Source organism: Acomys minous (genome assembly GCF_964271855.1).
Source record: "Acomys minous genome assembly, chromosome: 17".
NCBI classification, from domain to species: domain Eukaryota; kingdom Metazoa; phylum Chordata; class Mammalia; order Rodentia; family Muridae; genus Acomys; species Acomys minous.
Genome location: NC_140500.1, coordinates 1,295,119 through 1,310,628, shown reverse-complemented (window position 1 = coordinate 1,310,628; position 15,510 = coordinate 1,295,119). Strand labels below are relative to the sequence as shown.

At 40.7% G+C, this 15,510-nt stretch overlaps 1 protein-coding gene across 5 annotated transcripts in view; it reads right to left on the bottom strand.

Moving 5' to 3' along the window:
- The window catches only part of CAPRIN2 (caprin family member 2), a 54,280-nt gene that overhangs the window by 23,276 nt on the left and 15,494 nt on the right, over nucleotides 1-15,510 (bottom strand). For 4 of the 5 annotated variants that reach the window (XM_084764857.1, XM_084764858.1, XM_084764860.1 and 1 more), the window contains exons 5-10: nucleotides 11,660-11,898; nucleotides 10,422-10,504; nucleotides 7,787-7,942; nucleotides 5,442-5,485; nucleotides 3,975-4,631; nucleotides 956-1,066 (exon numbers count right to left, since the gene is read on the bottom strand). In XM_084764857.1, the coding sequence (XP_084620983.1) occupies nucleotides 956-1,066; nucleotides 3,975-4,631; nucleotides 5,442-5,485; nucleotides 7,787-7,942; nucleotides 10,422-10,504; nucleotides 11,660-11,898 (1,290 nt within the window). The remainder of the gene's footprint in view (nucleotides 1-955; nucleotides 1,067-3,974; nucleotides 4,632-5,441; nucleotides 5,486-7,786; nucleotides 7,943-10,421; nucleotides 10,505-11,659; nucleotides 11,899-15,510) is intronic. The other variant, XM_084764859.1, reaches the window with a different exon arrangement.

Below are 15,510 nucleotides of genomic sequence, written 5' to 3'. Positions count from 1 at the left end.
CAGTCCACAGGCAGGAGTTCCTTCCTGACACTGTACCCCGTGTCATAGCATGACTTAGGGCTGTAGGGAACAGAGGCCCTGGACAGGGAATACTATTATTGTTTTGATAAATGGATTTGTTACCAAACTGCCTTCTAAATAATTATTTATACCCACAGATTAGTACTAGTTTCAACCTTGGTCAGAGATGTTTTTTGCAGTGGGCAACAGTCAATGCAGAAACTCAAAACTGGTCCAAGTGTTCAGAGTGACTGTTGAGTGCTCAGCTCTAAAGGGGACATTGATATCAACTCTGTCAAAGCTCAGGGAGTATCCCAGAGAGCACAGAAAGAGCACAAGACCCAGAGGAGGGAGAGGACTGCAGGAAGTGTTGTTTTCTGGACATGACACAACCCTTGCACTCATGCACTCACAGAAGCTTTGGTGGCCTACAGAGGACTATGCCCGTCAGTACCCAGCATGGACAAGACAGGGCTCTGCCCCTAGCTGAAGAGCTCAGCAGCTGACAGCAGCTGGAGGTGTGAGGGGTGGGGAGGTGCCGCATGGGGCATGCATGGGGCATGCGTCACTTCTCTTTAGAGCTATGGCTGTTAGTAGACCATTTGCTCTGGTAAACGGATAAATGGGCCCACATTCACACACATGCAGACAGCACGCTGTGATTCACATCGGGCCTGGTGGTGCACACCTGTAATCCCAACAGAGAGGCAGAGGCAGGTGGATCCCTGTGAGGCCAGTCTGGTCTACAAAGTGAGTCCAGGACAGCCAAGGCTACACAGAGAAACCCTGTCTTGAAAAAAAGAAAAAAGAAAAGAAAAGAAAAAAAGAAAGAAAGAAAGAAAGGAGAATATGAAGGTGGGAAGTAGGAATTTGAACTGGATATGACCAAGATACACTATGCATGTACAAAATTGTCAAAGATCAAAAAATAAAATCAAAATAAAACTGCTCATACTTGCATAAAGTTACAAGTTCCTTGAATCTGGGTCATAAGGTCCTGCAGTTTTTCTTCCCTCAATACTGGACCCTTTGGAAAGGGAGAGGAAGAGTCTACAGGCTGAGGCACCTGCAGGACAAACCATCAGCAAGGTTACACTACAGTAAGTTTCCACATAAACCTATTTTCTAATTAATTTCAGTTTTCCCCTTTCAAAACATCTTTAGTGAAAATCTTTCTAAACATACAGCGGTCTCTTTCTAAAAGGACATAGAATAAAGGAACTTCCTTAAAAATGCTTCATTATAGTTATTACCATTTGTTCTCTGGGATAAGAAGCCACTGAATACGATACATATCAACGATATGTTTCTCATCAACGCAAAAATTACTATTACTACATTAAATATGCATCCCACTTTAAAGATGCATATAATTTCAAAGACGTTAAAATATTTATAAATATATATACATATATATCCACATGCAATATACACACAATAGAATCGAGGAAGTGCTCTGTAGAGGAATTTTAATCCAGAACATGGCTGCTCTGGAAAGAGACCACATCCAGAGACCTTCTTGGTCTGCGTGATCCGCCTTTAATCCCAGGAGACAGACAAGCAGATCTCTTAAATTCAAGGCCAGCCTGGTCCAGAACAAGTTTCAGGTAAAGAAAAGTTTATGTCCAGGTGTGGTGGTACATGCCTTTAATCCCAGCACTCAGAGGCAGAGGCATGCAGATCTCTGAGGTGCAGTCAGTGCTTTTCAGGCAGTTCAGTTGAGTCAGTGAGTTGAGAGGCAATGCAGCAGAACTGAGTTTGTGGCAGTTCAGAGGCAGGTTTTACCAGGACAGTTTTACAAAGACAAGTTGCAGAGAGAAAAGGCTAGACACAGAAGAAGACAGAATGAGGCAGGGAATGAGGAGGAGCCAGGTTAGAACAGATTGCCAGAGTTAGTTTAAGGCCAAACAGAACTATTCAGTCAAAGCCAGGAGAAAAGCTGGATAGAATCAGTCAGCTTGGAGAGCAGTTTGACCCAGAATAGCTGAGTTGAACCAGCCAGCCAGAGCTCAGAAAAGAGACAGAAAGGGTGAGCTAATTCAGCAGTAAGTCTTAGAGGCTGAAAACATTGTAGGCCTAGGTTAGATTGTACAGAGGCTAGAAGCTTCCAGGACTAGGCCTAGATTAGCAGATAGAGGCAGTAAGTTTCCAATTAATCAGAAGAATAAAAGTTACTTTTATAGTACTTTATTATATTTAATTAAAAAGTATACCCTTGGAGCCAGATATGGTGGTGCACACCTGTGTTCCCAGCACTCAGGGAGGCAGAGGCAGGTGGATCTCTGTGAATTCAAGGCCAGCCTGGTCTACAAAGTGAGTATAGGACAGCCAAGGCTACACAGAGAATCTCTGTCTCAATTTTTTAAAAAAAGTATACTCTTGGATGCTTATGCTGTTTAAAAGTTCTCATGATAAATTGCTAGACATCCTGAGTTTACCTTAATTAACAATTTACAGTTCTTTATCTAAACGTGTATGGGTGTTTTGTCTGTATGTGTATGTGTACCATTGCCTGCAGGTTAGAAGGCATCAGATATCCAGAACTGAAGTTACATGTGTTGTAAGCTGCCGTAAGGATGCTAGGAATCAAATTCCAGTCTCCTTGGGAAGAGCAGCCAGTGAGTGCTCTTAACCACTGAGCCATCTCTCTAGCCATCAGCCATATTCCTTATAGCTAAGATCAGCTGTACCCAGGAGAGCTCCTCTTACTGAAAGAACCTACAACGTCAATATAATGCTGCCTGTGCCATAGAAGTAAACTCAGTACATTTGGACCTTTACAACTAAACATGCCTGGTTTCCAGTATCACTCAACAAATCACACGAGATCAATATTCTAGTATGTAAAGTTCAAATATCTAGTGGATTTTCAAATTAGAGGAGCTGTAGGAGGGGTTGTTTTTGTTTTTCTGTTAGTTTTGCTTTTTGGGGTTCCTCTTCCCCTCCTCCCTTTTTAAAATAGGCTCTCACTATGTAGCACTAACTGGTATGGGAGGAACTTGCTATATATAGAGCAGGCTAGCCTCAAACTCAAATTAGAGTTTTGTTGTTTTAAACAGCTTTGTTAGGGTATTAAACTGGGTTTTTAAATATACTTCTCAAATATAACAATCATACAATTAGTATTAGATATTTTAAGTTATTAAGCTGTGGTTGCCAAATTTCTACAAGGGCAGGAATAAAATAAAAAGACATTAGTACTTGGAAAGAAGAAAATGAAAGGAAAAAAAAAATCAGGACTTGAAGAGAGGAAAACAAGGAAAAGAAAAGGGAAAAAGCTAGGAATGGTGGCACACGCATCCAATCTCAACACTTAGGAGGCAGAGGCAGGGAGATTTCTATGAGTTCTAAGGCCAGACTGGTCTATATACTATATTCCAAGCCAGCCACAGATGCATAATGAGATCTTGTATCAAAAACAAAAATAAAACCCAGGCAGGGTGACATACACCTTTAATCCCAGCACTGTAGAGGCAGAGTCTGGCAGATCTCTGTGAGTTCAAGGCCAGCCTGATCTACAAATCGAGTTCCAGGATAGCCAGAGCTATTACCTAGAAAAACCCTGTCTCAAAAAACCAAAACCAACCAACCAAACAACAACAAAAGGCAAGGAACTCTAAAATTCTCTATAAGGCAGCATTAAGAGGTAGTTTGTCTGTTTATAAAACGCAATGCTTTGGTCTCTTCAAAGAAAATGGTTCTTTACACTATTAGATGACCAAAGACTTGATCAGAAAGTTCCTGGCTAAAAAAGCAGGTAATTAAAGGACAGCTACTCAGCTGGGGTAGAAAGCCTTGGGAATTTGTTTTAGCAAACAAACTGATGACATGTTTGCTTTATAAGCAATAGGAAGTCATTTATAATTTAGGAACAAGCAATACTAGCATAATTACATCCAAGGTCATGCCACATACACCTCACATCCTGAGAGAGGTTTATGGAAAACATACTGAGGCACAAGAAATGGACTCACATCTTTCGGTTCTGCATTTAACTTCCTGGGCAGGACCTTGTCATTTGGTGAGAGGCCTGCTGAAGATGCTGCCCAGGGCTTTAGAGAAATCTCTGACTGTGGGGCTGAGGAGTGCTTCTGGTTCTCAGCACTGTTTTCCCAAGATACTGGAGTCCCAGACTGCGTTGGAGCCTGCTCTCTGCTCACAGGAGTGGTCTGGGATCTGCTGCCACTCTGCCCACTCTGCACAGATACAGTCCAGGAGACAGGAGGGCGCTTCTTTGGGTCTTGTTCTTTCTGTGGCTGAACCACCCATGGCTTTGGTATACCCTGTATGTCCTGCTGTTCCTGAGGGCTGCCCACTTTGGACTTCGGGGTCTCTGGCTGGCACTGACTGACCGGTGCCACAGAAATCTGCTGCTTCTGCTCTTCCTGCAACGCTGACCTGAGCTTCCCCTGTTTTGAGGAAACCACAGGCTTTGATACCTTCTGGGAATTAAGAGAAGACCCCCAGGACTCCCAGGACCCTTGCTTCTTCTCTTGATCGTCTGGTTCTGAAAGCACATCCCAGCATTTGAGGAGAATTGGCTTCCTATCAAGATCTGCTTCCCAAGAGTGTTCCTCGGTTTTTTGTTTTCTTGGATAATTTACTTCTGTCTTATAGCGTCTGTTAAGAAACTAAGCCAAAAAAATAAACAGGCTTCAGTCTTAAAATGCAGACTTTGAATGTAATGTTCAACTCTATTAGTATTCCTGTGTCCATCAGTCTCACAGGAAGCTCTTGCTCTTTCCCTACTTGAAGAAACTGCCCTATTTTTGTATCTACCCTTTCTTCTCAATTAATAGAAATATTGACTCTGACACATCAAGAGTAGACTTCAGTGACCCAGTTAAGACTAGAAGAAACTACATGGGATGGTGCTACTCTTATGTAGTGCCTTGGTACAGGGACTGAGCCTGAGGGTTTCTCCACATACCTGTCCCCATCCTTCAAAACACAGCCATGACAGTTCAACTATAGAGAGTTGTACTGGTTACTGTATGCCTCCTCAGGCCCCAGGGCTTCTCTATCCTGCTCACATAGCTATTATTCTGTGCATCTGGTTCTCTGATTCTTTCAGCTTCCACAAATTTCAGTGTCACTTTAAAAGAATAAACACTCTTTTCTACTACCAATGCAAATTCTGATAACAAAATTCTATCCATCCTTAAGGTCTAACATCAGGTTTAAAGTAGCAGTAGGTACTGCTGAAGAGATCACTGTATATCAGAGTAGCCCCACTAGCGCTCACACACCACCATGGAGCAGATGTGGTCTCCTTCTTCACTCCACAGATGGTAACAACAATCCAGCCTGGCACTAAGCTAATCAAGGGCAAGGCAGGCTTCAGATTCAGTCAGTCTGCCGTCCCCCCACCTCAGACTCTAAACCACAAGTAACAGATGAAAGTTGAAAACAACCCCACAGAGGTCCTGATCACTTCTTACCTCCTGTGGTTTTATCTCTGTCTGGACAACTTCCATAAGAGATTCTGGGAAGATAAAATTATAAATAAATATGAGTTCTAAGTTTTTAACCTGATTATAGCTATAATTCATTCTAGCAGTGAATTTCAAAGGACTCGAAAGAATTAATACAATTAAATATATTCATAGCAGGAGTATTTCACCGAGTGCTTATTGATCAGAAGAATGTGGAAAGCCTGGTTTTGTAGCTCAGTGATAGAGCATTTGTACAGCATACACAAGGCCTGGGGTTTGACCCCTAGCAGGAAGGAAGGAAGGAAGGAAGGAAGGAAGGAAGGAAGGAAGGAAGGAGATTGGGTTCTAAGGATAACTGTAATTCACGCTAGAATTTCTCCTATATGAGATATTTATTAAAATCAGGACAGGGTCTCGCTCTGGTGGCCCAGCCTGCCTCGGTTCTCTGAGTGCTGGATTCAAGTGTGGACCATCATATCCAGTTAATAACGCTTTGTCTGGTTTTTGTTAGTTTGTTTTGTTTTTGTTTTTTTGGGTTTCTGTATAGCCCTGGCTATCCAAGAACTCACTCTATAGATCAGGGTGGTCTCAACTATCTCCCTCTACCCACAAACAGCCTTATTAAAACTGCAATTACAATTAATCTTACAAGGACAAAACAGTAATCTCAGCTTGAAACAGCCTCTGCCAAAGCGTACTACACAGGAGCATTAAGAAAGGAAGACATAGAAGCTCTGAACTTAGGGTTAAGCTGCAGTAAGACTGGGATGTAGCTTAGTTAGTTGGTTTTGCCTAGCATGCACCAAGCACTGGGTTCCTCAGTATGGTTCCTACTACAGCATAAAGTAGGCAACTGAGTACAAGCTTTTAATTCTAGTACTGGGGAAGCAGAGGCAGGAGGATCGAAACTTCAATGTCATCCCAAGTTATATAGTACTTCTAAGGCCAGCTTGGGCTACATGAGACCCTGCCAAATAAAAACAATATTTTAGATTTAAAAGAGAAAGAAGGTTGTAAATAACTAATCAAGCAATATATTTCATTTTCTTCCTTCTTCTTCTTCTTCTTCTTCTTTTTTTTTTTTTTTTGGGTTGTGTTTTGTTTTTTGTTTTGTTTGGAGAAAGGGTCTCTCTGTTTAACAGCCCTTGCTATCCTGGAACTGATTTTGTAGAACTGGCTGGCCTCGAACTCAGAGATCTACCTGCCTCCACCTCCACCTCCACCGTGCTAGGATTAAAGGCATGTGACACAAAGTCCACCTCTATCACTGAGGTAAACCCCCAAACCCTAATTTTTTCCCCCTAAATCAATAACTGAACCCAAATTTACATTCTTCTACAAAATAGTGTTTTCTACTCTGACTTACATTTAAACTATACTATAAATGGAATTATCCTATATAGCTTAACAAAGAAGTTCATTCCAATTTCACAAATACATCATTTTAACCTAGTGTTTTCTCTCAAAACAAAATAAAAACAATCATTTCAAAATGATGGTTTTAAAGTACAGTAAGAAATGCTACCTCTCAACCAAAGACCATGCATGGACTGGAACTAGGCCCCCTACAAAGATGCAGCCTTCATGTGGTCCTCTAGTAAGGAGAGCAGGGTCTGACTGGGACATGGACTCTGTTGCCAGCTTTTTGATCACTTCCCCTTGGGGGTGGGGAGCTGCCTTGCCAGGCCACAGGGAAAGAGGTGCCCTCAGCCCTGATGCAACTCAATAAACTGGGGTATACTGGAAGTGGGGCTCCCCTTTTCTGAGGATTAGGGGAAGGGGGTGGGGAGAGGGAAGGAGGGTGGGGAGGACTAGGAGGTGAAGAGGGATGGGGCTATGACCAGAATGTAAAGTGAATAAATAAATTATTTTTTTTAAGTGCAACCTCAGCCAGGTATAGTGGCGCATGCCTGTAATGCCAGCACTGGAGAGGCAGAGGCAGGCAGATCTGTGAGTTCGAGCCAGCCTAGTCTACAAAGCAAGTCCAGGACAGCTAAGGCTACACAGAGAAACCCTGTCTTGGGGGGGAAAAGGAGATGCAACCTCTATAATGGAATACATGTCATGACTGCAGAAGGATACCAAGAGAAAGTGCAAGCAATATCAGGAATAAAGAGTAACGATATATATGTGTGGAAATGAAAATGTCACAATGTAACCAATTTCTTTGTATGCCAAGCAAAATTTTAAGAACCAAACAAACCTATTAATTCTAGCACTCAAAAGGTAGAGGCAGGACAACCATCCAAGTTCAAGCCTACGTAAACAGCAAGTCTGGCCAACCTGGGCTGCACAGTTATATCCTGTTTCAAAAAGAAGCAAACTAAAGAACTTCAAACATTACAGCAAACCTGACTCTTTGGAAGACTCCGTCTTCAGTAACTGTCTTCTCTTTTCTGATTGCATTATCATTTCTTCCTCGTTTTCCTTAGAATTTCTGAGAACTGGGACACTTTCAAAGTAACCTGAGTTCAGCAGTTTAGACAGCAGGTCTCTCACATGTTTGTCTAAGAAAGCATAATTAAGACTTAGTTAGCACATAACCTAAGAGTTCATTGAAAATTATGGAGAATAAGAATCTCAGTGTTTTCCTGCTTATTGTCAACCATTACAAGAGTGGATGGGGAGGAGTGACACGACACCTGAAATTGTCTGTGCCAGGAAAATAAATAAAAAGTAATTCATCTTTACACTTTATGCTGAATCTATTCAAGACAATAAAGATGAAACAAGGTATTTAACAAATCACTTGAGTCTCTCCAGGTCTCTATTTCCACTTTTTGAAGATGACTAAAAGACCAAAGAACCTCATCTAAGAGCTTGCCAAGGCCAACAGTCCCTGAGCTGAGACTGTCTGCCATCAAGGCTCTGTAACTAGCCACTACTCTGCAGGAATAAAGGCTAGCTCCTCAATCATGACCAATAGGAAACCTTATCCTGGGCACTCCTGTTGTTATTGGTTTTCTGTTTGGTTGGTTATTGGAGACTGGGTCTCACTAAATACTCTTAACAGTCTCAATTGGTATTCTCCTGCTTTAGCCCCCTTCTGCTCAGGCCTGGAGTTATAGGCTTGAGCCACCAAATGTGGCTTATGTATTTTAAGTTAAAAAACTCCTTAATATTTCACTCAAAGCCAGGCAGTGGTGGCAAACACCTTTAGTCCCAGCACTTGAGAGGCAGAAGCAGGAAGATCTTTGTGATTTCAAGTCCAACCTGGTCTACATACCAAGTACCAGGACAGCCAGGGCTGCAGAGAAACCCTGTCTCAAAAAAACAATATATATAAATTTTTTTTCACTCATTATGTTGTATATCACTCCTAGCATACTGGCATTAGACAGTTTTCTTTAATCATAAGGTGCATATATTTTATTTTAAATGCCCAATAAAGCCTAATTCCAAACCAAGCAGAATATCAAACTTGTTCTGTGTCTGACTTTCATTGGAGTATTTTAACATTGGTTCTCTTTTTAATCAGCTTTTTTGTTATTTGGAAACAGGATCTCATTTTGTAGCCTAGGCTGGCCTCGAATTCACACCAATTATCCTGCCTCAGACTCCTAAATGCTGGGATTATAGCCATGCACCACCATGGCTATATTTTAGTCAGCTCTGAGGTATTACTTACAAACAATATTTTTCACCTGATTCAAATGCATAGCTTTAACACATACAAAATCATGCTACCACCAACAAAACCACAATTTTAAAGCATTTTTATCACCCATCAAATCTCTCAGGGCCCTCTTGATTAGTCCCCTCCCCTGACAACTAGTGACCTTTTCTAGAATTGCATATAAATGAAGTCAGACAACCATATACTCATGTACTATCTGGCTTCTTTCACTAAGCATAAGTACTCTGAGATTCATCCATGCCCTTGTATGTATTAACAGGCTTTTGTTGCTACCATTTGTTTTAGGTTTTGAGTTTTTGTTTGTTCTGAGATAAGCTCTCACTATGCAGCTCTAACTGGCTTAGATGTGGATCAGGCTGGCCTTAAACTTTTAATGATCCTCTTGCCTTTGCCTCACAAGTGTTGAGATTACAGGCATGAGACACTATACCCAGACATTTCTTTTCTTAATTGCTAAGGATCTACTGGATGAATATACCATATTTTGTTAATCACTTTACTGATATGCATCTATATCTATACTGACTCCAGTTGAAAACTACTATGAAGAAGCAGTTATAAACATTATATATATATTTTTTCAGGTTTTTAAGTGAGCACGTGGTTTCATTTCTGTTGAGTTCTAGACAGGCAGTTGTCTAGCTATATGTAAGTATACACTTAATTTTATAAGTTTCTTTGCCAAACCACTTTTTTTATTTATTTCTGTTTCTCTGTGTCTTTCCTTCATCTCCCCAGTAATGGGATTTCAGCCATGCATAGCCAGTCTTTTTTTTAACATAGATACTAGGGGATCAAACTCAAGGTTCACAGGAAACACTTTACTAAACCACATTATCAGCCCCAGACTTGGATATTTTCTAAAGAGGAAGAAATTAACTAATGATAAAATGCTTATAGATTTCTAGGGAATTTTCATGATCCTAAGGTATTTACTTCATAGTTCATGCTGGCCATTTGAATGTGGTCATGTGACTGTCCAACAGACTAGCCCAGCCACTTGTCATTTCTTACGATGACCTATAAATAAGCCTTACACAACAATATCAGGATTTAATGTTCTCAAATAGAGCATGTATCACTACTCAGAATAGGAAACTGAACCCCAAAATGATTACTCTAGTATTGAAGCCAGAACTAGTACTTAGCTTTTATTTCTAAATCATATTGGTTGTCACATCAAATGTCTGTTAGTTCCCCTTTAGTGAACAGGAATATACAGTAGCTTCTTTTAACATAAATAAATAAACGGTTCATTCTTCCAATAAACATGGCATTGTTAGACGTGTAAGTTCTGATGGACACAGCAGCATCATTTGCTGCCTAAGTCCAGCGTAGAGAAAACTCACATGTCGTTCCTACCACTGCTTTCTCACTGCCTTCCAAAAGGTCCCAAAGGTACAAGGACGACTGCTCCATCTGGTCTTCAACACTGACAAGGAAAAGTAGCAGCAGAACAGAGAGGCTTTAGATACACACACATGTCCATGAAGAACGGTACAGCGTATGAAGTATAGTCCATCAACAGTCAAGTATGCAAATATGCTAATTTTACTATTTGGAAGAAAATGCTGAATTTTATGAATATTTATTGAAAGTAAATGTTTTCCTTAAAATGAATAAAAAATATTTTACCAAATATAACAATCAAGGAACAGACCAAGAATTTAGGCTGCTAGTGTACTATTATTAGTGATCAAACATGTATCTCAGAAATAAAAATGAAATGGAAACACTCAAAGCTTCATTGAAATTCAGAGGGTAGCTTATTGCTCCACTTTCTGAAGCAGTTGAGGTGAGAAAGCAGTGAGCAGCAAGTGGTGACCATAGAGCAGGCACCAGCATGCAGCAGAGCAGAGCACTAGCATGCAGCAGAGCACCAGCAAGCAGTAGAGCAGAGCGCCAGCATGCAGTAGAGCAGAGTGCCAGCATGCAGCGGAGCGCCAGCATGCAGCGGAGCACCAGCATGCAGCAGAGCACCAACATGGAGCAGAGCACCAGCATGCAGTGGAGCACCAGCATACAGCAGAGCACCAGCATTGAGCAGAGCAGGCAGCCTCCACATAAACAGCTTGCCCAGCTGCTTTCTGACAGAGGCTAATTCTAGTAACAGCTCAACTCTTGTTGGCTCTGCTTTCGCAGCTGACAGAGAATTGGACCAGTCCACATTTAACAAAGCAAAAGCATAAAGATCCTTCTTGTTCGCTGATTTGTTCCAATACAAAAACAGTAGTTAACCGTGGGAGGGAATACTAGATAGCCTCAATTTTGCAGTTTTAAATTATTACTTCATTTATAACTAGCATCACAGTTAATCTGCATAGGATTAAAACAATGACCACGTGTTTTTTGTTGTTGTTTTTGTTTGCTTGTTTTTGAAAGAGGGTCTCGCCACACCCGGCCAAGCAATAGTTTTTAAATCAGTGTTTCACTGGAGACAATGTTAATGAGAAAATTCAAATTTACTGAATTTCTGATTGATCTGTCAAATATATCTAAGTGAGTCCAATACTAAATCAAATTAAGATTTTCTTAGTAATTTAAGAATGAACTGCACCTACAACAGAAAAGCAGCTAACTCACTTACCTCAGACTTCCATTCCTGTCAGGGCAGGTCAGTTTTGAGAATTTAATGAGGTAGTCTAGTTCTTGTGAAGGCAGACACAGTGCACCATTCAAGCCCCCTCTGAAGTCCTTTTGTACACGTTCTTGTGTCAAATTCTGTAACACATACTGAACCTGAAGTATAGTTCGAAGTTTTTTCTTCTCAGCCTCAAGTTTTAGTACATGTTCCCTTCTCTGGGCCTTTTTCTGTGCTTTCAGTAGCTGTTAAAACAAATGCAGGTTCACATCTCAACCACCCATCTGAGCAATTCATATATAACAAAATCTAACCACAAATACCTGGGATTAGATGATACGTTTCACAACTCAAAACCTGAATAAAGGCTGAGTGTGGTGGCACATGCTTTTGTCCCAGCACTTGGGAGGCAGAGGCAGGAAAATCTCTGTGAGTTCAAGGCCTGCCTGGTCTACAGAGTGAGTTACAGGACAGCCAGGGCCTTTAAAAGAAAAAAAGAAATTTAATCCATTTCCCTGTCACTGAGTAATAAGCTGGTTTATTATTTTTGTAACCAGAGCATACAGAGTTGAAACAGCTGGTTCTTGCCTCCAAGTTACACCCAGTATCTCAAACAGACCAAGGAACCAACACATATGTGCACACAGAGCTTTAAGTGGGGATACTGTGGTACATGCAGGAAAATCAAGAATCCAAGGCCATCTTCAGTCATGAGCAAGAGAACAAAAACAAAATAACAACAATAAAAAGTTTCCTTATTTAGGTTCATCAAATCTTTTTGGAGCAACTATTCTTTTTTTTTTTTCAAGATTTATTTATTTTATTGTCACATTATAGATGGCTGTGAGCAACCATGTGGTTGGTGGGAATTGAACTCAGGACCTCTGGAAGAGCAGGTAATGCTCTTAACCACTGAGCCATCTCTATCTCTCCAACCTTGGAGCAACTATTCTTTAAAAAGAATATTTTATTTTAATTTGGAGCTTATTTTTTTCATTTCCAGGAGAAAATTATTTAAACTGAAATCAAAATCTGAAACTGACTACCAATGTGAAAATACAAAATGTGAAAATTCCATTTAACCCCAGGATGATGGCTCGGTGGCTAAAGGCACTTGTCTCCAAGTCTGACTACCCAAGTTCAATCTTGGGTTCCGTATAACGGAAGAACAAGTGGCCCTCTGAGCTCCACGTGTGCTGTGGCATATATACACCACCACCATCCAGCACACACATGCAAAATAAATAAATGAATAAATGTAAAATTAAATACAGAAGCACACTGAAAGTACTGTACAAAATTACCCTTGGGCTGTGTTAAATGAATCACATATTTAGAAGTCTCATCCCCAAGACAGTTCATTTTATATGTGTAATTAATTATTCCAAAACCAAAAAACTCTGACCCTAGACATTTGGGGCAAGAAAGTCAACCTTTTCTTAAAAATGCCTTTAGCAAATATGCTGTATCTCCTGATTCCACAATTCAAAATTTTTTTATTAAAACAGTTTATTAGGGTTTTTTCAATTCTTAGTTTTTGAAAATTCCATATATGTATGAAACAATGAATCTTGGTCATAACCACCCCCTAACCCCTCTTCTCTATCTAGCTCGCCCCATCCAATCACTCATCCCAACAGATCTACGTTCCCAACCATTTTTAGCCTTTTATTGAACCCACTAAGTCCAATTAGTACTGCCCATTTGTGCGCGCACATTGAAACATCATGGGCAATGCTGTCAATGGCTACCCTCCCCAGGGAAGAGTGACCTTGCTCCTCAGCAGCCACCACCCACCACAGCTCATCAGCTAGGGGTAAGGCAGAGAGAGCCTGAGGGTGTATGGCCTGTGTTATTGGGTATTAAATACAGCCTTATACAAGATTCATTTCTCTCAGTCTGGATGGAGCCATATTAGACTCACAAAAAAGATATTAAAAAGTTGATGCAACTTAAGTTTCCTCTGAGACAATTTCTGTGTGCAAACTATGCATCCTGAGTCTGTTTTAAAGTTTATAACTATGTCTTGAAGCTTAGCATGTTTAATAAGCAAGGTGACATACCATTTAAATATAAAGTATATTGCCAGGCAGTCACACATGCCTTGAATCTCAGTACCCAGGAGCACAGGTGGGTAGACTGTTGTGAGCTCAAGGTTAGCCTGGTATCCATAGAGAGTTCAAGACAACTTGAGCTACATAGTGAGACCCTACCTCAAAAACAGTTAATTGGCTGAGGGTGGTGAGGGAGTGCGGGGGGGGGGGCGGCACCCGCTTCTAATCTCAACACTTGGGAGGCAGAGGCAGGCAGGATCTGTGTGAGTTCCAGGACAGCCAGGGCTACACAGAGAAACCCTGTCTCAAAATAACAAAACAAAACAAAAAATAGTGTGCCTATTTCCACTAAAAAAATATAGTTTTCTTACATTGCTTTTATGATTGTTTTCATAATACTGCATAGTTTTTAAAACAAAACAACAAAGAAAGAAAAAAGCCTAAGATTTTTTTCTATAAATGTGTTACTGATACAAGTATCAAATTCTTTTTTTTTTTTTTAAGATTTATTTATTTATTATTGTATATACAATGCTCTGCCTGCATTCCAGAAGAGGGCATTAGATCACATTATAGATGGTTGTGAGCCACCATGTGGTTGCTGGGAATTGAACTCAGGACCTCTGGAAGAACAGTCAGTGCTCTTAACCTCGAGCCATCTCTCCAACCCATGTATCAAATTCTTAAAGTCTATAACAGATCTATCCAGACGGGCATGGTGGTAAATGCCTAAGATCCCGCACTGAGAGGATAAAACGGGATCACAAATGCGAGCATAGCCTGGCTACGTGATCCATCCCAAACAAGCCCTGCCTTCCTAGCAAGGCAGAGGAGAGAAGAAGAAAAGAAGTACAAAGGGAAACGCATAAAGAAAGGAAAGCAAAAGAAAACTTAAAAAGAGTTCGTAATTCCTAACAACCTGAGATTAGAGGGTTAAGAAGCACACAAAGCATTCAGTGCATCCCTTTCTAAGTTAGAATAGCTCAGGGGATGAGTACTCGCCCAAGCACAAGTGTGAGGATTAGAATTCAGATCCCCAGGGTCCACATAACACCAAGCAGGCACGGTGGCTGCCTGTAACACTAGCTTTCAGGAAAAAGAGACACAATCCCTGATGAAACTGGCCGATAGGCAAACTCAGTATTCAGCTGAGGCCCCAACTCAATAAAGCAGAGACTAATCAAGGAAGAAACCCAAAGTCAACATTGGGTCTCCTCACACATGCACATGCATGTACACATGCACATACACACAACACACAGAAATACATACATACATGCCATGTCATCACTTCATATTTCTCTTTAGCTTATTTTCCAAAACTAAACTAGGTGTTTTATGGGTTTATGCAACCTGAAAGTCCTCCAGCAAAGTATTGTTACATCAAGTAGTCATGTGTGTAATTCATTTATCAATTTATTGCTTTTTGGCAGTGTTGGGAATCAAACCCAGGGCCATGCACACTAGGCAAGTGTTTTCCCACCAGTGAACTGCAGTTCCAGCCCCTAGCTATCTTTTCTTTTTCTGCATCCACGAGGACAGAGACTACCCAGCACAGAAACTAATATGTAACAGGAGCCCAAACATCTGTTAAATCAATCAGCCCAACAAAGCACACTATCTCCTAGCTCATGATCACATGTCATAAAAAGCCACTAATAGCCTGCTTCTCCTTATCTATATAGAAACTAAGAAAACCTCAGACCTTTTTCTTCTGTTTTGTTGATCAGTTTGGGAAGGAGAACACATAAAATAAACAATTTGATTAGCAATACTGAATGAAAGTTTACTTTTTAAACTATG